General features: G+C 35.6%; 3 protein-coding genes across 5 annotated transcripts; 1 reads left to right on the top strand and 2 right to left on the bottom strand.

Annotated features, from left to right (window-relative positions):
* Positions 1-797: 797 nt before the first annotated feature.
* On the bottom strand, positions 798-2,795 carry LOC128198855 (uncharacterized). Its single transcript, XM_052886232.1, has 3 exons — positions 2,585-2,795; positions 1,786-1,915; positions 798-1,037 (listed from the first exon to the last, which is right to left on the bottom strand). The coding sequence occupies exons 1-3, from the start codon at positions 2,786-2,788 to the stop codon at positions 913-915; spliced, it is 459 nt and encodes a 152-aa protein (XP_052742192.1). The 5' UTR covers positions 2,789-2,795; the 3' UTR covers positions 798-912.
* Positions 2,796-5,842: 3,047 nt separating this feature from the next.
* LOC112055532 (uncharacterized) lies at positions 5,843-22,020 on the top strand. 3 transcript variants are annotated; one of them, XM_024095700.2, is made up of 6 exons: positions 5,843-6,171; positions 13,651-13,839; positions 15,914-16,004; positions 17,744-17,980; positions 19,587-19,716; positions 20,799-22,020. In XM_024095700.2, the coding sequence occupies exons 3-6, from the start codon at positions 15,915-15,917 to the stop codon at positions 21,422-21,424; spliced, it is 1,083 nt and encodes a 360-aa protein (XP_023951468.2). In that variant the 5' UTR covers positions 5,843-6,171; positions 13,651-13,839; position 15,914; the 3' UTR covers positions 21,425-22,020. The 3 variants fall into 3 exon arrangements, with proteins under 3 accessions (XP_023951468.2, XP_023951465.2, XP_052742002.1); XM_024095697.2 differs by having other exon boundaries at positions 13,651-13,843; XM_052886042.1 differs by lacking the exon at positions 5,843-6,171 and having other exon boundaries at positions 13,473-13,843.
* Positions 6,707-9,774, bottom strand: LOC128198879 (uncharacterized). The gene is made up of 4 exons (XM_052886338.1): positions 9,584-9,774; positions 8,577-8,783; positions 7,722-7,857; positions 6,707-6,783 (listed from the first exon to the last, which is right to left on the bottom strand). The coding sequence occupies exons 1-4, from the start codon at positions 9,680-9,682 to the stop codon at positions 6,707-6,709; spliced, it is 519 nt and encodes a 172-aa protein (XP_052742298.1). The 5' UTR covers positions 9,683-9,774.
* Positions 22,021-22,551: the final 531 nt, after the last annotated feature.

Here is a 22,551-nt window from a genome sequence, read left to right as displayed (position 1 = left end):
ATGCTAAATTATTGATATATTTGATATATAAAGATAAATAATTGAGAATAATATATGAATCTCTGAGATAATGTATGGTTCCGTACAGAATCGTAAATCTATGGGTTCCGTAGATTATGGTAGCACTTTAATCCCAGTAATGCATAAAAGTACCAATAACTATACCTACCCCACACCATGGGATAGATAATCAAAAAATCATCCACTTGGCACGTAGGGAAGGAAGCCCAAAAATTAAAATTTCTAAAATTTTTAAGTTTGTCTTTTTAACAACGGAATTAATATGCAATTTTCGCTTTCGAATTACGTTTATTAAGTTAGTCGACTCTAGCAATTTTTATTTAGCTGTTATAATTTTCCTTATACTTAATTTCATTAAATATCTTAACGTGATTTTTTTACATATCTTATGACCGTTTAGCCGGTAGAGGGTCGGGACGCTTGACTTTAACAAAAAAAATAGATTTTAAAAACTTAATATTTTACAAACGGATAGCTAAAAAAAATGTTGATAAAAGACCCCTCATATCTTTCAAAGACCTATCCAACGATATCCTACACTATGAAATAAATAAGTAAAAAAAAAATTACCCCAAATTATCTACATAGGGCAGGAAAAAAAATTCCTAATAAAATATACTTCGAGATTTTATTTCACAACTAAATTACAACATTCTAGTAGTAATAGTCTCTGCTCTACTCCACTGACAGACGGACGGAGAGACTAACGTAGTGAATAGTGATTTTTTGCTGAGTGGGAGAGACGGATATAGCGAAACTTCATGAATTCCCTGTGGAATACGGAATACTAAAAAGGATTTCAATAATAAAACTACATAATATAATAATTGTTTTTTTAATTAATAAAAGTAAATGCATTCTTTGTAAGAGAAGTGTTAATTAATAATTTTATTACAATAATAGAGGTGCTCGGTGGGTAATGTAGAGATTTTGCATTTCAAAGTCTCTTGGTTTGTTTTGTTCTTCCATTTCTATGAAAGCGCTGCGTACCACAAGGAGACAGTAGAATATAATCACTGAAAAAAATATATCCGTTTAATATTCCATAGGCCTCGAATTCTAATAAAAATTAAGTCTTATTTTTCTGTTTTTGATCTCAATACATAAATATTTATACATTTAACATTTTTTTGGCATTTGGCAGCTACAATAAAAGACATGTCCCAATTTTGTATGGAGGCTAGTCCTTTATTCCGAGTGTCAACTAAGCAGAATAAATTATTTTTATCTTGAAAGAACATAAAATATAGGGCTTAAAACTCAAAATAAAAAAAATTTTGGAACCCGCTTTTTTAAATTAATTAAATAAAATATATTTTTTTATTTAGCTGACAACATTAATCAACAGTTTTTATCATGGCAACATGCTTATAGTGTTCGTATATGGCGTTTTTAAAGCAATTTAAGGATTTTTTGGTGCTTCTCTGTTTAATTGTAATAAAATATTATGTAAGTAGGTACCTACCTACTTACTAATTGTAGTGGGGACTATTTGAGATTTTAAATCTTTTCTATTATTTTGTACCACTCGATTGAATCGAATCGAACTTGATACCTGGCTAGTGTTTGTACTAAGTTTGTATGGATGTGTTTATTAGCCAGGTGTCAAGTTAACGTGCAAGGGTTATAACTCCCTCATTGGTGCAGTGGCTAACCTATGTGGGTATATCGAAAAGTGATTGGCTAGAACTAGGTAGGAATGCCAGTTAAAAATAAATTAAATAATTAATATAGGTAATTATTTAGTTGTAAGTAGTAACTTACCACACCACATGAGTAGAGTGATTGTTGCACCAAAGTGTAGAAATACAGTAGAAACGACCACAGTAGCCAATGCTAGTATGAGCAAAAACAATCCACTGTTGAAGTAGGTTTTCATAAAGATTGGCTTATTCTGAAAATAAGAAGTTAATAAATTGAACAGGTAAAGAAGCTTTAGCCGTGATAGTTTGATCCGGTCCGAGGCATGCATCTCCAACTTTTCAATTAAATGTGCAATTTAAGAAATAATATCGTGTCTCAAACGGTGAAGGAAAAAAATCGTGGGAAAATTATCTGCAAATAAATAAATTGATTGAAAACCTGCACTCCTGAGATTTTTTTAAATAATTCTCCACGTGTGTGAAGTCTGCCAATCCGCATTATGCCAGCGAGGTGGACTAGTAGCCTAACCCTTCTGAGAGGACTCGCCAACAGTGATCCGTATATGGGTTGTTAATGATCAAAGAAACTTCTTAAATAGGATGTAGTTACGTAGATTGTGAGATTGGTGATAAATCTATTAAACTCATCTTCATCATATTAAGTTCTACTTCCGAATTTTAGCTTCAGAATGGGTATGCGACGGACAAGCACCTGTCTAGTTTTGACGACCTCTGTTACCCTGGTAGGAAAAAGGAAGCTTTAGCGTTACGTAAAATAAATAATGGAATTCTAATTAGTTACCGGTTTAGTTTAATGAACTTGAATGAATGAGCTTCGTTTCAAAAATCAAAGAGCTATTAGAAGCTTAGATCTAGAAGAGTGAATGAGAAAAACGAGAATAATGGACCACATCACTCACCATATGAATTCCAATAATGAGGAGCAAACTTATAATGAAGTAATACAAGTACACCAACAGGAGGTACGCGTGCGTAATGTATAGACTTTGAGCGATTCTGGACACATCTTCAGGTGTGTGATTGTCTATTGGTTCATTTTCGTGTGATTGGACAAATGTGATCACTCTGTAGAGTGACAGCGATACGGTGGTTATAGAGAGCATAGAAAACACCTGAAAAAGAAAGACATTTGAAATGTTTTTATTAAAATAAATTTGATTATGAAACACGGCTAAAACTCACGTGATATTACGTCGGAGTATGCCCGACTAGTTGGACACGGACGGTTCAGCAATAGCCGAGCATGTTCTAGCTTCGGGTACGACTCATTATATCCGTTTTGATAAGGCTTCTGTATTGTCAAGGGAAAAGTTTCTAGTACCTCGTAAGATACGTGAAGCGATAGAAATTAGTCGTCACCCGAATTTTAATCGGGATCATGGATGGTTGCTGCCCACAGCGTGGAAACCGCTATTTCTTTCATTGTCACATACAACAAACTTGGAACAAGATAGCATTAGTTCGGTTTGCTTACAAGAAGACGAGTCTAATGAAGATGACATTAATGAACCGTCGGAGAGTGTAACGGAACCTTCACTCCCCACCACTCAACCCCTCTCCGCGCGCGCAATGCGTGCAGCAGCGCGTCGCGCAGCCGCTTCGCAGTTTGGATCGTGCCGCTATGCAAGAACCAGCTCATGACTAAGGGCCCCGTATGGGTTCGAAACTAGTCGGGCATACTCCGACGTAATATCACGTGAGTTTTAGCCGTGTTTCATAATCAATTAATATGAATAACACTCACGATAGTTTAAATTATCTAATTGAAATTTCAACCAAAACCATTATAATAATCTGTACAGTTAAAAGGATACTGCACACACGATTGTTTTCATACTGTGACGATCGCGTAACCGCATATGTGAATTTCTAAGGAATTAAAACATTAGTGCCACTAGATGGCGCTGTTTCAATTCCTTAGAAATTCGAAATAAGAAAACATTTAAAACTGGCGCTTGGCACACAGTTATAACTGCGCCGTTAAAATTGAACGTCTTTATCGTGGGTAAGTTATTTTAAGTTAACTTATTAAGTAAGTAAGGTAAGGTAAGTTATTTAAAGTTTAACTGATTTGACTGTTTTGAATTAAGATAGAACCCTGAATTAACACAGGCTTTAACCTGCGAGATTCATGAGAAGCAGTCGCAGGCGACCAGATTGTAGATTGTACAAGAACGCAAGATGCATTTTTTCTCACTTTCACTATAAAAGTAAACTTGAATTTTTGCTTATTACTTATATTACGAATAATTCATGAAACGATGACAGATAATTACTTAACGCCTTGGTTCTAAAAAGTCCCCAATCTTTAAAACAGATTTTACAGAGAAAAATAAAAAGGGGTAATCAAGTGTCTCCAGTTTCCCTTACGGATTTTAAATACCGCCATCTTGTTATATCAACAGAAAATACAATCCGTTTGATAGAAGTGGTATTTGTATTTGTAATTCTTTAGATTATTCACCGATATAAACAGGATAATCTTTTTGAATTATCTATTGAGGTGAACAAAATAATTTTGTCATACATTTTCACATGAAAGTAACAGCGAGGAGCTTAATCGAATTCCCTAAGCTGAGTAATTCTTGTTTACAGGTACTGCTCGTGCGGATTGACTTGACACCTGGCTCGAATTAAGTTTGTACTGTGTTTAGTAACCAGGTGTCACATTAGAGCGCACGAATTATACGTATATTTACTTTGTTAGTTTGGAGTTTGGGGGACTTCTGTTTATACTTATCACAACTAGCAGACGCCCTGCAGTTTCACCCGCGTAGTTCCGGTTCCCGTGAAAATGTGGAGATAGAATATAGCTTATGAAGCTCACAAATAACATGGCTTTCTAGTGGTAAAAGATTTTCAAAATCGGTTCAATAGATCCAGAGATTACCCCCTACAATACCACAACCTTTACCTCTTTATTTATTTATTTATTTTATACACATATATATATATAAACATTACAGGCTTAACCTAATGTGTTTATATAAACTATCTATAATTCCTGAATTACTTGAACGTATCTGCTGAAAGTTCTGTGAAATTCAGCAGGCGAGGAGAAAAACAAATCTAAATCCGGGTCCCACTCCAATACCCCGCTTAGCAATGCCAACGCGCGAACAAGAGGTGACTCGCGGGTTTGCACCAACCTACATGTTGGAATAGTGAACAGTTTCATTTTGCGTGCCCTTTTTTGTATATTGGGTATATGGAATGAAACCAACTCTAGTACTGAAGGGTTCAACAATTCGCCCCTAATCAGGCGGAAGAAGTAATCCGCTAGAGCTACGCTACGTCTCACCTCTAGTGAATCATACCCCATTTATAATATTAGTAGGTGGGTACGAGGAATATATAGATCTAAAGACCCTTAGTGACTCTTGAGATAGAAAGAACATAGATAGGATATCTACGTGAGAAAATTATAAATATTAAGAATGAAAACAACTTATCAGTCAGTATACCTACTAATTTTTAAAAAATTATAGAGGAAAAGCTTTGCGTTTAAGTCTGTAGGGAGTAATTTTTGAATATGCAGAACATTCCATTTTGAAAATTCTTTTATCAACAGTAAGCTACGTTATTTGTGGTGTCATAGGCTATATTTTATCCCAGTATTCTCACAGGAAAGGGAACTAAGCGGTTAAAACTACGGGCCGTCGGCTAGTGACTGATACTGTTATCAAATCATCACTCTTAAGTACTTACTATTGAAGTATATCCAATAATGAGTGAGCCAGCCCTAAGAGGTAAACAACAACAACACTTTTGAAACCTTGGCAAACGTATGGCCACCATTATTTCAAAACTCTACTATTATACAACAAAATACCTTCCCCTAATAAAGGGAAAGTTGCCAATAGAGAACCTAATTTTATTTCACCAAAAAACGTTTTAACCAAATCGATAATTATCATTTATCTAGATCACTACACTGCACTATGAAATTACAGTTTTTGTAAGAAATCTTATTTCACAAATTAATAATAAAGTAAAAAATTGCAGTTCACCGAAAATAGGACGTGTTTTGTTAGAAGTGTATCAGACCGTCATGGAGTTTTGGACGTTATCACTCTTATCAGATTAGCTGCGCGATAAAATATTGACTGACCAATTTATGCGACGCCAAGTCAAAAAAAAATAACTGCATTAACTTCTATGGCCGAGTTAAGGTTTATCTAACGCTTTTTTTTCGATAGTGTTCTTTTATCTAAAAATAAGCTGCATTCGATTAGGTTACTTTTATTGCTTGTTATTTATTTATCTTTTTTTTAATCTATTTTCTGTTTTCATCAGTTGGTATGCGATAACAAACTTTGTAGGTAGGAGCTAATCTATTACAGTGTTTGTGGATGTGTGAAATGAAAAGTGCGCTTGATTTCAATAGTTTTATGTAGTCCGTGGTGACTATTTACTAGGTACTTTTTTGCACCCAGCAAAGATCAGGAAACATGCAGCATCATCGGGTATGAAGTAATTAATAGAGGTAAGTCAAAACTTAACTAATGATGTGTTGTTTTTAATGAAAGGTAGGTCTCTATACTAAAGCCATACTGGAGAAGGACTGTTTACTAACAAACAAATTAGAAATGAATGGTAGAAAACGCATGTCATTTTATAACTTTTTTATTTTAAATTATGTACCTATTGTTTTTTTTATAAAATATTGTTCTATTGATTTCAAATCTATTTGACTTATATCTAGTATAAGCTTATTAATAAAATTTATTTTTATTAATATAAGAACAAGTTAATTATAATTATTATTAGGTGTGAAATGACTAGCAATTTATAGGTACTGTGTTATTCTAAATAATACATATTAGGTAAATTCCACGCCCGAAAATCAGTTTCTAAAGTTTGTGTAAAGTGTAAAGTGACGACATTAGTTTCAAAAGTGCTTATAAACCACGTCTTATTGAAATAAATGAATTTTGAATTTACCTTAACTTCAACAGGTACTTTAAGCTTACCTATTAAATTCAGTGGATACTCTTTTGGTACATACATAATTATATTCCTTACAAAGGTATTTTCTGATCTTCACGCAGTTTGACATAATTGCTATACACCACAATGAAGAAATAAATTTCTAAAACTGGAAAACGACTGATTATTAATTTTTATAACAGTAAAATTATAAGCGGTCCGTTTTTGTACGTTATAAGTTACCAACGTTTGGAACCCTAAAAACGGGACAAATGTGATCATCCAAAGCCGAACGGACTTACTGTTGAGGTATAGGTCGTTATCAACCCATATTCGGCTCACTACTGAGCTCGAATCTCCTCTCAGAATAAGAGGAGGTTAGGTCAATTCACCACGCAGGCCTAATGCGGGTTGGCAGACTTCACACACGCAAAGAAATAAGAAAATTCTCTGATATGCAGGTTTCCTCACGATGTTTTCCTTAACCGTTTGAGATACGTGATATGTAATTTCCTAAAATGCACACAACTGAAAAGTTGGAGGTGCATGCCCCGGACTGGATTCGAACCCACACTCTCCGGAATCGGAGGTAGAGGTATATATCCACTGGGCTATCAAGGTCATAGACTGAGGTATAGGTACTTAATAACTAATAGTTGAATCAATGAAACCAAGGCCATAACAAACACATAAAAAAGGAGAAGGTATTTTTAATAAAAATACATGAGTATTTCCCATATCGAATATGCCCAATTTTCCCACTCTCATCCAACTATTCGGAAAAGAATGTATTAGGTAGATATTAACTATTATTAACCAAATTTACGATATTAAACAAGAGATATGTTAGTTTGCTTTCGTATAGGAATGTATTCAGGGGCATTGCCGTATCAGCTGTATCAATGTTACGGGGCCCCGGATTACTGGGGCCCCTTACGTGTGAAAGTCAAAATTTGTAAAATATTCTCCACAATCTCACTTAATTCCTTGCTTAAGCGTGCGCCTAAAAGTTGGAAACACCTATCTATATCTGGTATATCTAACACTGCGTAAGGCCTACTATTACACTTCCATCAAATAGATTGGTATAAAGTACAATGCACTCACCAACGAAAAACAATATCCCCAAATACCAGCCAATAAGCAGTTCGTGTATTACGCATAGAGTAACTAAACATGCTACTTCTGTAAGCCATGTCATGAAACGACATATCAGATAGTGTTTCAGTAAGTGTGGCTTGTGCTGAAAAAATTCAATGCGTAGTTAATTAAATTATCAAAAGCTAGCTTGGATTTACCTGAAAGAAAATTGTTGGTTTTGCTATTCCTCGTAACTTCTACATTTTCCCTCCGTAAGAATTATTATGCCTTAACGAAAATATGATAACAAAATTGATCGTTCTCGAGTTTTGCGCTATTTATTAGCATAATTTGCGATAGTTATTTATTTATTTATAAAAGTCTATGAATGAAACATAATGCCTAGGCTCGAAGAACTAAATTATCCTTTGGCAACCGCATAAAAGCATAGTAGAACTTTCCTAAGAAACTGTCACCAAAAAAAAACCATTCCCATGATAATAATGGTATTTTAAGATCCTGACGACGACATAACTACCGCCAACGCTGCCCAGGCATTAAGTATGTCTGTGTTAAACACAGAGTCTTCTTCAGCAAAGACGAGGTCCCCAATGTCTGACGTTACTCGGACGTGGGTTTTTTATCTCACGATCTCGAGGATACTTTAAGCCGAGATTCGAGTCTCAGAGGAGACGCCTTTAAAGAGTGGTTCCACCCATCGCGTCTGTTTCTGCCTTTGGATCAGGCGATGCTTCTGCGCTCGCTCAAAGCCCCCAGTGACCCCGCTGATGTTCCATTAAAAAGCCAAAAGGCACTTGCAACATCAGAAAAAAAAAAACAAAAAAAGGTAGATATTTTAAGAAGAATAAAGTCACAACTTACTCTCGTTATACCAACGACTAAATGAATCGTAAACACTAACAGAACACTCTCGCAAAGCAATAGAACAACGTGTATGTAATACAATAAGTATACGTCATCTGTTTCCAACTTCCGTGCGACTAGCCAAGGGCCCAATGGAAACGACTCTTTAATCAGTATTTCCAAAATGACTGTCGTTGTGAAGACTATGCAGAATATTGATCGTAACTGTAAGCAAAAATAGATAGTTATATTATGGATAACCCAGCAAACGTTGTTTTGTCCTGTAAACTATTCACTTAGAAGTTGGATAAATGGATGTTTACCTCAAACCTTCCGACATGCACACAAAACTCCACAAAAATAGGTCGAGCCGTTTTGGAGGAGTTACAAAAACCGCGACACAAGAATTTTATGTTATATCTACTAATAATGTTTGTACTGTTTGGTTATGTTTGGTGTCAAGTCCAGGTGTCAAGGCCAGGTGTCAAGGCCAGGTGTCAAGTCAATGCGCACGAGTTATACACAAAATCTTTCTCCTCTTCCGAAACTCCTCCATCTGACTGTTTGCAACTCAAAAAAAAACGGTGGATAATGAAAATGCGTTTCTAACTGAAAATCTTTTTTTGTATCAAAAGTTTTATGAGGAAGCTTAAAGTATTTAATTTGTCAAGGTTTTGTGTAAATTCAGTTTTTATATATTTTTTTTTGGAAAGTTTCGCAATAGTACAATCCGCTTGGGAGGTTTTAATGAGAACGGTACCTAGTACTATAGCTTGGCAACTTCGTCCGTAACACTCCCGATGGTCCGCGCGGGCCGGGGGGCGTGTAGCGATGAATGAAAAACCCACGATTAATGCACTCACTTCCCCGCACGATACACACCCGCGCAGTCTTTCCCCCTGTCGCCCGCATATCATGGGAGTGTCATCAACGACCTTGCCAGACTAGACAAAGATGGTGGCTTTTATAGTCTGTTAGGTGTGGATAATATTTGTGTCAAGAAAATTAATTCAAACAAAACTAACCAAAGTACACAAAAAAATCAAATGCGAACCACATTGCAACGAATATACGAACATAAATTTTTGTATTACTGGCAAAATAAATTCAACATTTACACACATCTTTTTGAGCAGCGGTGCTGTCTTTGTTAATAATTTATTATTTCTTGGTACATTTTTTGAAACAACAAATGCACATAATGTAGTTTACTGATACCTATGGGTAAACAGAGATTTTAAAATTTTAGGTTTACACTTCGTCTATAATCGAATAAGTACTAAAAAATTTACTCTTTGACTAAAAGGAAAGAACAAGGGGGGGGGGGGGGGGGGGGGGCAGTTAATGACAGTTTTATACAAAAATGTCAAAAGTACAATTTTTACTAAGAATTATTACATCCATCTAACATTCTACCCCCTGAAAGTGAATGTTAATGTATAACGTTAGTTCAGGGGGTAAATAAATAGATGACGTTACTGCAAACAGTATGACACAAAAAAAGCGAAGTTGGCTCTCTTTACCCTTTATATTGGAAAAGGCTTATTATAGTGTTAATGATTATATTAATGATAAAAAAGCTTGGTGTTAAACTCTAATATAGGACTGTGTGCATAGTTTTAAATAAGTTTGTAAAATGGTGGTAAACAAAAAAAACCTTGCCTGAGTTTGTTGTGGGCTCTTCTCGGACCAAGGCACGTTTGAAACCCTCGTAACTTTAGTTTTAAGTTTTCGACTATTATTACCACCATTAGATTAAATTATGACATAATCTTGACCTTTCAAAAGTGCTTGTAAACTAAGCCTAATTGAAATAAATGAATTTTGACTTTGACTTTATTAATTTACTCTTTGGGAAAGAATTAATTTTAATTTGTCAATAAAATACTCTTTGAGCTTGCTTCGAACTGTGATGTATCTAAGGGTGCACATAGGTGCACATGTTTTTTTTTTTTTTAATTTATTGTACGGCCTTGGATACAAGTCCTTATAGGCCCTGCTTTAAATGGTATACATGTATAACTAATTACCACAGATTAATATGATACTACGTTTGATATAGTGTCTATGGTATCTAGAGTATTTACGATGAAAATAATCAGTACGATAATGACTTATTGTTACCATTGATCTTCGTTATTAGGTACTAACGGACGCCCGCGACTTCGTGCGCGTGAAATTTATTTTTTTACAAATACCTCGGGAACCATGGATTTTTTCGGGATGAAAAGTAGCCTACGTATTTATCCAGAGTAAAATCTATTTCCTTTAAAAATTTCAGCTAAATCGGTTGTAGTTACTAGTTGCGCTCTTAAAGAATAACAAATATCCAAACATCCATACAAACTTTCGCGTTTATAATATTAGTAGGATCTGTACCTATGCTGCTGGTAATTTGTCAAATTCAAGATTTTTATAGGTACCAAACAATGATATTAAATACTGTTAGATGTGTTAACTACTAGTGCATGAAAAATGAGGCGCTCAAAAGAGGAAATTCGTAGTTAACTCTAGTTAGTTATAGTCAACAACGAAAGTTATATATACAAATATTACCTAAATATCGTCTACAATGTCGAGTTTTGTATTTATGAAATGTAAAAACTGTATGTCATCATCATTTCCTTACCCTTATCCCACTTAAGTGGGGTCGGAAAAATATGTCAATCTTTTCCATTCCTCTCTATTACTCGTCAACTCATCATCCACTCCTTTTACACACATGTCCTCTTTCACACAATCCAACCATCTCTTCTTTGGCCTTCCCCTCCTCTTATGTCCTTCCACTTGCACATTCAACATTTTTCTAGTAATATGACTTTCCTCTCTACGCATATCCATAAAAATATAAAGAAATTAAAGACAATATTGTGCATATTGTGTGCGCTCAGTGTTGTAGCCTATTTATTATTCGGATGACTTTTTGCGGTAACTTTGTAGGGACGTAACCGATCTATAGTATAAAATTATCATTGGTACTAATAGTGTAGAAGAATAAAAATATCGCACAGATTTTTTTATCAATGAGGAAAACAAGGAAGTACTTCTATATACCTATATTGTACATGCCTACGACAATTATGTACATCGTAATAGATGATAGCGCTTATCAGCCCCTTGGTACCTGTCACTTATGAAATTTTAGTTACGTTGGTACATTTGTGACATCGGTCGAGCGGTTCTTCATATAAAACATTTTGTTAATGGGGATTTTGCTGTCAAATTGAAACTTTTTCAGAATTTTTCAAACCCCTAAACCCTAGGGGTAGGTACGGTAGGGGTAGGAGTAGACTAGTGTAGGGTAGGGATAGAGAAGAAATGCATATATGTCAAAGCGAAGCTTGACCGGGTCCGTTAGTTTTCACATATAGGTAACACATCAATAACAACCCATATTCGGCTCACTACTGAGCTCAAGTCTCCTCTCAGAATGAAAGGGGTTAGGCCAATAGTCCACCACGCTGGAACAATGCGGATTGGCAGACTTCACACACGCAGAGAATTAAAAAATTCTCAGTTATGCAGGTATCCTTACGATGTTTTTTCGGCACCGCTAGTGACACGTGATATTTAACTTCTTAAATTGCACACAACTGAAAAGTTGGAGGTGCATGCCCTACCCCACAACGTTCACAAGTGCATGACTCCACTCATGGACTCATGGTCATTCTCTGCCATTCTAGGGTCTTATTTTGGTTACAATTAGATTTGTTAATTAAGTTGTCCCGACAATTATTGTAACTCATAACCTTTGTTCGACATTGGTTTTCTCATTTTTAAGCCTTCTGCTAAAAATATAATAATTTCATTAGGTATGCACGTGATTATGACATTAAGACACTATAATGAATTTTTAGGGTTCCCTACCTCATAATGTCATTTACTTATTTAAACATACCTATACAAAGTGTAACTTTAATTTAAATTATTTTTTATTAAAATTCCCTATTTTTAGGGTTCCGTAGTCCACCAGGAACCAGATAGTTTCGCCATATTTTCCGTCTGTCCGTCCGTTCGTCCGTCCGCGGCTTAACACAGCGACTATTACTACTAGAAAGCTGTAAATTAGCATGAGTATGAAGGTACTTACATCAGAAATGTGAAAAAAGTCGTAAAATAAAATCATGACATATTTTTAGGGTACCTACCCCTACATGTAAAGTGGGGATGATTTTTGTTTTACTCGTTTATTTCGTAGTGCGAACGTTTCCTACCCGTTGGATAGGTCTTTGAAAGATATGAGGCGACAAATATTTGTCGATTTAGCTTTGTTAGATTTGTTAGCTTTGATAGACTTAGATTTGTTTAGCTTTTAAGAGCTAATTTTTTTTAGAGTCAAGTGTCCCCACTCACTACCGGCTAAACGGTTGTTTATACGTAAACAAAGGGGAATGGCCATTTAAACTGTAATAATAGTTGGTAATAGTCTACCAATTTAATAAACGTAATTGGAAATTGAAAATTGCATACTAATTCTGTTGACTAATTAAAAAGATAAAGTTGTCAGTAAGAAAACTCAGAATCTGTTAAAACTATGGGTGTGTATATTAGTTACGTCTTCAAAGTGGTAAAAATAAAATTTGAAAAAAAAAAATTCTACATGCAAAGTGAGGATGCAGCAGGAGCATTATTTCAGCAAAATATATAACTACCATAGCCTTTTTTATTGTTTACAAGTAAGCCCTTGACTACAATCTCACCTGATGGTAAGTGATGATGCAGTCTACGATGGAAGCGGGTTAACTTGTTAGAAGACGGATGAAAATCCACACTCCTTTCGGTTTCTACACGACATCGTACCGGAACGCTAAATCGCTTGGCGGTACGTCTTTGTCGGTAGGGTGGTAACTAGCCACGGCCGAAGCCTCCCACCAGCCGAAATCTCCCACCAGCCAAAATTAAAAAAAAATAGCCTATCTATTGTGTTCGTTTGTTGGAACTCTCGATAAGCAAGTCCGACTCGCACTTGTCCGGGTTTTTTGTTTCATAACAAGGATTTTATGATATGAGCGTAGATAGATAAAGATTGTATTATGTTAATTCAAGATTACAAAATAATTGTATAAACATAACACACATTCTTACATTATAGTGTGTCCAGCGAGGAAGCAAGTTTGACGTCAACGGACGCAAGTTGGACGTCAACAGAAGCATAGAACGTCACCGTGGACGCAAGCTTACCTGGATTTATCAATTGCTATGTAGTAAACTGTTTTGTGCGCCTTGAAGATGAAATGGACACCAGGAGAGTTATACCGAAAACTAAAAGACCGGTTTAAAGGTAGGTGAGTGTTCTTTCTTGTTATCTAAATAATTATAACAAGGATTAATAAAGATCTCAATAATCAACACGAAATATCGAATACAGTTTGACGAATAATAATAACAATTGGCAGGGGTATAAAGTTAAATGAAGGTCTATAGAAAATTTAAATTCAACACTGCTCAAAAAAAAGCGTCGTATTGTTGAGGAGAATGTGATTTCTATTTCTTGTTGGTAGATTTTGTGATTATTTCAATAAAAAATATCAGGATTATCATATGTGATTTAATTTAGAAGCGTACATTTTTCCAGTTAGTGAAAATTAATTACAGATACATAGTGAATGACAGTTGACAGTTGACGTTGAATTGACTTGCACTTATATGACACTTATATGATAGACAGATGACATTGACGTTACTGTGTTCTGTGTTGCGCATTAACACGTATTTTAAAAATGCTGTCGTGTGAACATATACTTAGGAATGCTTAGGTTGTATTTGAACGTTTTTTTTAACGACCGTTTAAAAAACTATTGTGCGAAAGAGGGCTTTTAGTTAGTAACGTACCGTAGGTACAATATAAGTTCTAGTTAGAAGATGTCCGCTAAGAACGGATTTTAAGAAAGGGCCGGATTAAAGAGGTCTAAGTGAGGACGCAGTCGCGGGCGTCTGCCAGTCTACGATCACTTTCTTCCCATTCCTGATTCATACTGCAGTTATGGAATGCCCTTCAAGCTTCCGTTTTCCTTACCATCTAAGATACCACAATGGTAAAATTACACCAAAGAAGGGCACAAATCCTCGTCAATCATCGTACTATGTGATTAAAGAAGTTGCCACGAAGATGGGTAGATGGCTTTTGATGGAAACATTTTACCAAGCGCCTTTTTACCTCACCTATTATACTTTACCAGAGTACACTGTAAGAGTACTCCGATTCCAGAGGGTGCGGGTTCGAATCCGGTCCGTGGCATGCACCTCCAACTATTCAGTTGTGTGCATTTTAAGAATTTAAATATCACGTGTCTCAAACGTTGAAGGAAAACATCGTGAGGAAACCTGCAACCAGAGAATTATCTTAATTCTCTGCGTGTGTGAAGTCTGCAAATCCGCATTGGGCCAGCGTGGAGACTCGAGCTCAGCAGTGAGACGAATATGGGTCGATAACGAACGAACAGTACTTAGAGTTTAGTTTTTAAAATGCTGAGTTTTTCTACAGACGCGTGGCGATTCATTCCAAATTATTTATTTAATTTCGGATATCGCTAACTAATCCTCGTGACGTCATAGTTAACACGATGTCCAGCCAAAGATAATCTGTCTACAAAATATTGTTGAAATATAAACTAATATCATAAACAGTCATGTTTGTGAGATTTCAAAATTTCTATTAAACGGATTTCGGAATTTCTTTACCACAGAAAGATATCGTCTTTCATGCGTCTCATAGGATATATTTTATTCACGTATTCCCACGGATAAGAAAACGGGGATTTTGTAGACTTATCAAAAATCAGTACTAATAAAATAATTTGAAGAGTAAAGATAGAATCAAGACCGGGAGCCGCAGCATAATAAGCTGAAACCAGCAAGTGTAACAAGTGTGCTTCTCTGGCTGAGAATTACATATTTGTTCCTTTTGCCGGGGAGACACCTTGGGGTTGGGCTATGGAGTCGCAGCGCCAAATTTTTTTTCCGAGTCATTTCACCGCAGCTAGTTGCCTCGACTGGTGACAGAAGGCTATATTTTGCACAAAGAATCAGCCTGGAAAATGCAGCCAATACTGGCTGCATTTTCCAGGCTGATTCTTTGTGCCCACAATTATGCCCACGAGGAATGGTGGAAAGTATACTACTTTCCACCATTCCTCGTGGGCATAATTTGTATAGTTATTAGGATAAGTTAGCTTAAGTTCTATAAGTATACTTTCTCAAGAGTAAAGGAGAAGTTCGCCCAAAGCGAGCCATTTTAAATCATCGCTTACTCAACCAGGGTTTGCTTTCTATTGGCTGAATCTTAACACCCTTTTAGGGTAGTTTTACCTGTATTTTTTCTTGTTTTTATAATTTTGATTTTAATTTGTTATCAGGATGAAAAACTGCCATTGGCCGGAGCTCAGTCTGTATTGCGGGTGCTGTACGCTCTCCACTGGGATATACATACGATCCGTGGTTATTATTGTAAGATGTCACAACAACTTATCATTCCTTGTATTGTAGTCCATAATACTGTTCCAAAACGGGACGCTTTTTCCAAATGATGGTAACGACCAAGACTGAATGCGGGATGCGTGAAATGGCGACAAGTCTCAGGTGTACTATGTGACCCGAATGCCTCTTAGACTTAAGGGTTATATAATATACAAATTGGTTGTAAGACCTGTCGTGCTGTATGTCAGAATGTTAGGCGGTAAAAGGGGCGGATAGTGAATGCATGTGAACGAAATGCGTATGTTGAGATGGATATGTGGTGTGATAAGAATGGATAAAATAAGGAATGAGTATATTAGAGGAAGTCTGAAAGTGGCGCCAGTGACAGAAAAATTGAGGAGTAGCTTGGTATAGGTGTGTATTGCTTAGGGAGGAAAGCCAAATTACTAGAAAAATGTTGAATGTGCTAGTGGAAGGACATAAGAGGAGAGGAAGGCCAAAGAAGAGATGGCTGGAGTACGTGAAAGTGTGTGTGTAAAGAGAGTGGATGATGAGTTGCCGAGTAATAGAGACGAATGGAAAAGATTGACATATAAAAGAGATGATGATGAATATTGGTCTAATAAACTCATCAACACCACCAATTTCCTGACTCCGGGCTGAGAATTTTACTTGAAAACTTCTTAGAAGCAAGAAAAGCACAATATCATGTATCATATCAATAAGAAACTCATACCTAATACCCTGTATTAGTTCTTTTATCCCGAAATCAATCCATGATTTTTGCGAGAGTTGCGATTGTTACTTTTCCACGTTACGACTACATTTTTTTTAATTTGCTGCATTTAGGAGTTGAAATTTTAATATCGCCTGGATTTACACAAAGGCCCCTTTTTATCCCGCAAAAATCAATGATTCCACCGAGATTTGTGAAGAGCTGTTGGATATGATGTTTGTTAAGATTGGTATGAATATTTGTTACTGTTTCACGCAGTGGATTTGGCTGAAATTAGAAATGGACACGATTTACGGAAAACTTAATTTTTTGCCAATATCAGCTTGTCCACCATAATGCGGAAAAAGCTTGGCTTCTTTGAACACATGCATCTACGGAATATGGGAATCATCTTAAGGAATCATATCTCCAGTCATCAGGCCGTTAGCTTCGTGACAACGCTTCGTGAGAGATCCTTAAAATTTGGTCTTTATCAATGTCTTTCGAAGGGTTGCCGCGAAACTAATTTTTAGTAGTAAATACATTACTAAAAATTTTTTTTGACCCATATAACCTAGAGCAATTTGACAGAGCGAATGATCCATAATATCACTCTTTACACGAATCCCTATATACTTGCTGTGTCAGTATTTCCGCTCCTAATCTATAGTAATAATTCATTATCAACCCATATTTTGCTCACTGCTGAGATCGAGTCTCCTCTCAGAATGAGAGGGGTTAGGCCAATAGTTCACCACGCTGGCCCAATCCGGATTGGCAGACTTCACACACGCAGAGAATTAAGAAAATTCTCTGGTATGTAGGTTTCCTCACGATGTTTTCCTTCACCGTTTGAAACACGTGATATTAATTTTCTTAAAATGCACACAACTGAAAAGTTGGAGGTGCATGCCCCGGACCGGATTCGAACCCACACCGTCAGGAATCGGAGGCAGAGGTCATATCCACTATGCTATCACGGCTTCCATAGTAACTATATTTATTTATTTATTTTATTTTTTATAGTAATAATAAAAAAAGATTATATTTTCAGGCAGTGACCATTGTAATAATAGGAATAAACGCGTGGATCCTCGATTTTCTTCTGCACATACGTCAGCAGGTGTACAACAATGACATGTCGGTTATCGAAGAGATCTGGGACACCCAAACTAATTTGCAAACCATTTACCGCATATACAACGCATTAGTTGTATACTATATTTTATGGATAAGCTACAAAGCTGTGTACATACTGATTGTTCTTTGGACAATATACGCTGTCTATAGGGTAAGTAAAATACCGGACAAGCCCACTTTGTGTTATTTGTTACCAGACTTCCAAAAAGGAGGAGTTATGGACCGATTTCCAAAATTCTTTTTTCGTTTTGAAGGGTTTGATTCCAGGGTGGTCCCATTTTTTCATGTCAGGATCTGATGATGGCATCCTGGAGAAATTGAGGGGAACTTTCGAAAATCGTAGAAACGGCTAGTGCGATTGTTAGTGTTTCCATCGTCGTCATCAACCCATATTCGGCTCACTGCTGAGCTCGAGTCTCCTCTCAGAATGAGAGGGGTTAGGCCAATAGTCCACCACGCTGGCCCAATGCGGATTGGCAGACTTCACACACTTAGTGAATTAAGATAATTCTTTGGTGTGCAGGTTTCCTCACGATGTTTTCCTTCACCGATTGAGACACGTGATATTTAATTTCATAAAATGCACACAACTGAAAAGTTGGAGGTGCATGCCCCGGACCGGATTCGAACCTGCACCCTCCGAAATCGGAGGCAGAGGTCATATCCACTGGGCTATCACGGCACAGTGTTTTCATAAGGTATTTTAAACCACTACAATTTTATGAAGGTCTGAAGTTGGTCTGATGATGGAACCGAAACATAGACGATGGAACTCGTCAACGATTTACAGCAGTTACCTTTTGTTTGGGCTTGATTGATTTGTAACGATGAGAACTTTCCACCTAGATGGTTCGTGACTGTAAGGGTCTGGTGATGGAGACGAACGACAGTTAAGCAAATGTATTCTACATGTAAAAGTTACGCTTGTAGAAAAATCAGCAGTGTGATATATGTGTTTTAACTCATTGTTTAACCATTAGTTGGTAAACTCCCCTCCTCCCAACTAGTATTAATAACGAGGTTATTAAAAGTTGTTACTAACCAGCTGTTTTTTTACTGTTGCTTAATTAATAGTTAGTACAACTTAACAGCAACGATGTTCTGCAAATTGCGTGGTACATTATCTCGTTCTTACGCTCAGAATTTTTTAATTACCAGGTAACCCAGTTAGCTACCAGAATCAAGAATTTTCGTATATAAAAAAGTTGAGCGTCTCATCAAGATGAAGCTACTCACAGAAAATTAACTTCATCATCATCATCATCATCATCATCATCATCATCATCATCATCATCATCATCATCATCATCATCATCATCATCATCATTAACAACCAATGGACGTCTACTGCTGGACTTCCAACTTCTTGCGTGGACTTCCAAACAAAACGGTCTCGAGCTGATATACAAATATTCTTGAAAATTAACATGATAGTAATCAATTGTATAAATGATCCTGAGCTACTTAGATATAAAAGTAGATATTAGAAGTGTCAGCTAAGTTTTCTATATTCTGTGGTTTAAACTTATGCGTTGGCAGGTCTTTAACTGACTTGGGTATATATATTTAATGTCTTGGAGATCTAGTTATAGAAGAGAATACCCAACCCTACGAAATATTGGAAATAATAATTTTCTAGGCAAACGCGCTCCAACCTAGACCTCATCATTGCTTTCCAACAGGCATGATTGTAGTCAAGCGCAAGTCTAAGAATAAAAAAAAGATTATGACTAATGTTGTTCATTTCATAATTTCAGAAACACACGAAGATAATAAAGATACTGGTGTATATTAGCATCCCAGGTTTGATTCTAGACCTCATTATATCTGTAGCTGGATCTTGCGTTCTTGACTTGGAAGTAAAAATCGTATTATTTATATGTATTTGTAAGTATTTGTTTGTACTATTATGTGACTGTGGTATTTGTTAAAAAATATAAAGTTATTCTACTATAGAGAATAGTTACTTATCCACATAAGGGAGATGCCTCATTAGTGCGTCGCAAAGGATCAATGCTTTGCGATGACCTACGACGTCGCAATGCAAGATGACAACTAGACAACAAGAGGTGCACGCACCAAGTCAATCTCAAAAATAATTCAAAACAAATGAAACATTCTTCGTCGTAGCAACGGAGCTCCGTTGAATCGACGCGCCGACGACGCAACTTTTTAATGTAGCATTACACTAATATTATATAGGCGAAAGTTTGCGTGTGTGTAAGTATGTTTGTTCCTCCTTTATTTGCGGCTACTGAAGCAATTTGGCTGAAATTTTGAATGGAAATAGATTTTACTCTGGATTAACACATAGACTACTTTTCATCTCGGAAAAATCTATGGTTCCCGCGGGACTTTGAAACACTGAATTACACGCGAGCGTCCGCTAGTTACAGTATATCTGGTTCTGGTTTAATATCTTTATTTTTCTCAAAAGAATTACATTAAATTCGCTTATATGAGAAATACAATTAACTCACTAAGGTTCACGTGTGTACTAATTAGACTTAAATTTTACAGACAAAATATCTAAATAAATAATTGCTAAAAAAATGCGGGTAGTTTTAAAATTACATGTTTGTTATGTATATGGACGTAAACTTACACATCGCGCTAATGAGGCATCGTTCCAAGACTTCTTGGGTTTAGTAATAACCCGGAATTGTAAAGCTGGTGATATACTCTGTGACTCGGAGAGAACGATAAGCCGTCGTTCCACGTCATTATCATTAATTAAACGATAAGCCGATAGTGCTGATAGTGATTTTTACAGAAACAAAATAATATAAACCATAAGCACCAACTCAACAAAAATTATTGTAAATTTCATAAATAAGGTTATACTTATACTTCAGGAATTATAGGTAAAAATCTGTTGGGTAGTGAGTTTATCCCGATTATACCAACAAACCACCACAAGAAAGACTTTGTTAATTATAATATGTATAGATTTTCTAATTTAATTTCAGTGTCCGAAGGATATAACGTCTTAGCAATGCACAGTCAATATAAGAAAATTACAGGAAAATCAAGACTAGCTACAGATAATGGTATATCACAATCAAATACACAACAATATCCCAACAATTGTATAAATCAAAATGGAGACTTGAGATTTAGACCTGGTTACAATGCGCATTGTAGAACTTGCACATGCTATGAAATTGTGTATGAAAATCCACCAGAGTATAGCATAAATGAAGTAAATAATACACAAACACCAGGAATAGACCACAATGTTGCTGTTAATAACAACAACAACAATAGTCCGATAACAATTGTCAATAACAGACCAACAACTTCACAAGCAATTCTGGAACTTCCCACATCTGATACAGAAGTTTTAACAATGAACGATGAAATTGAAATGCAAATAATAGAAAATAGAGACTATACAAATGACACCGGTTTAAGTTTAAATGCCAATACAAGTAACGGCCATGGAGTTAGACCAACAACGCTAAACATAGGTCGTAGTAATAGAGCAAAGGATACAAAAATAGAATTATCAGATCATCCAGTTATTTATGATGAAAGTCAGTTAGATGTTGGCACAAGTCCTGTTATAGAAGACAGACTGTTGTGTAATAATTGAAGAAAATAACAAACTATATATAAATACAGTTTGTAAAAAAATATTTTGAATTTGTCAAAATACAAAAAGAAAAATCGAAACTGAAACAGAAATTAAAAAGCAATCTTCAGGAATCAAAGTTTAGAAACCTGCTAACAATTTGGAAAGTATTTCAATATCAATTCATGAAATTGATTTCGTTTTAAATGAAAGTAAAATTTTGAACTAATTTTGATTTGTCAAAATACAATTTAAAGTATGAACTAAACGAGAATTTAAACAGAGAAATTCTAAGTTTAAGAAACCAGTTGAAATTTTAAAACTAGTGAAAGTGTTCTAATAAAATAGAATAATTATTATTTATTGTATGAAACCATTAGCTTAGTTTTAGTGTAAGGAGATTCAAGAATGCAATTAAACGACTAAAAAAAATAAAACAATTTAATTTTACATAGACGATTTGAAAACAAACACCTGTTGTTGTTTGGGAAACAAGGAGGAAGGAGTGAAAACAATGGACATGGCTAATTTATTTATGTATAATTTTATACTTTGTTTACATAGTGCACAATTTAATAGATGTGTTTGACCTATGATCGAATAAATTATCAAGTAATTGGTATTTGTTTGAGCTAGTCGATATTGTCCGAAGACAGAGAAGTTATTAGATAACTGATTGTATCCTTGTAAGTCAAAATTTATACGATTTAGATGTCCTAGGACACTACACTGAACCAATTTTTCAAAAATATTGTAATCTTTATATCTGAAAATATTCCAGACCACACCAATTATTATCAAATCGCCTTATTACCTTTTAAAAAATTCAACACATAAATGTTCAGTGAGTTAATTATACAACCTTGGGACTTGGTGTAAAATTCATTAGTTCGGTGCAAGGAAATTTGTAATGTGAGTTTTATAATGTTAGATTATAAATATCAGGATTTAACACTAATCAAATTGGTTTTAGATAATTTTGTGGTGAATTGCGTTTCATTCATTAAATATGGGACACTTTATACATATATCAACATACAATCCGAGTTTAACACCTCTAGGGCTTAGTGCTCGTGATAGAAAAGCCTGTGGCATTTTGCCAGTTCTACGACCCAATAGTCACGACGCTGCTTAAGTTGTTCTCTTAT

The sequence above is a fragment of the Bicyclus anynana genome, chromosome 16 (genome assembly GCF_947172395.1).
Source record: "Bicyclus anynana chromosome 16, ilBicAnyn1.1, whole genome shotgun sequence".
Lineage (NCBI taxonomy): Eukaryota > Metazoa > Arthropoda > Insecta > Lepidoptera > Nymphalidae > Bicyclus > Bicyclus anynana.
The sequence above is the reverse complement of the archived record's forward strand: the minus strand, read 5'-3'. Positions and strand labels throughout refer to the sequence as shown.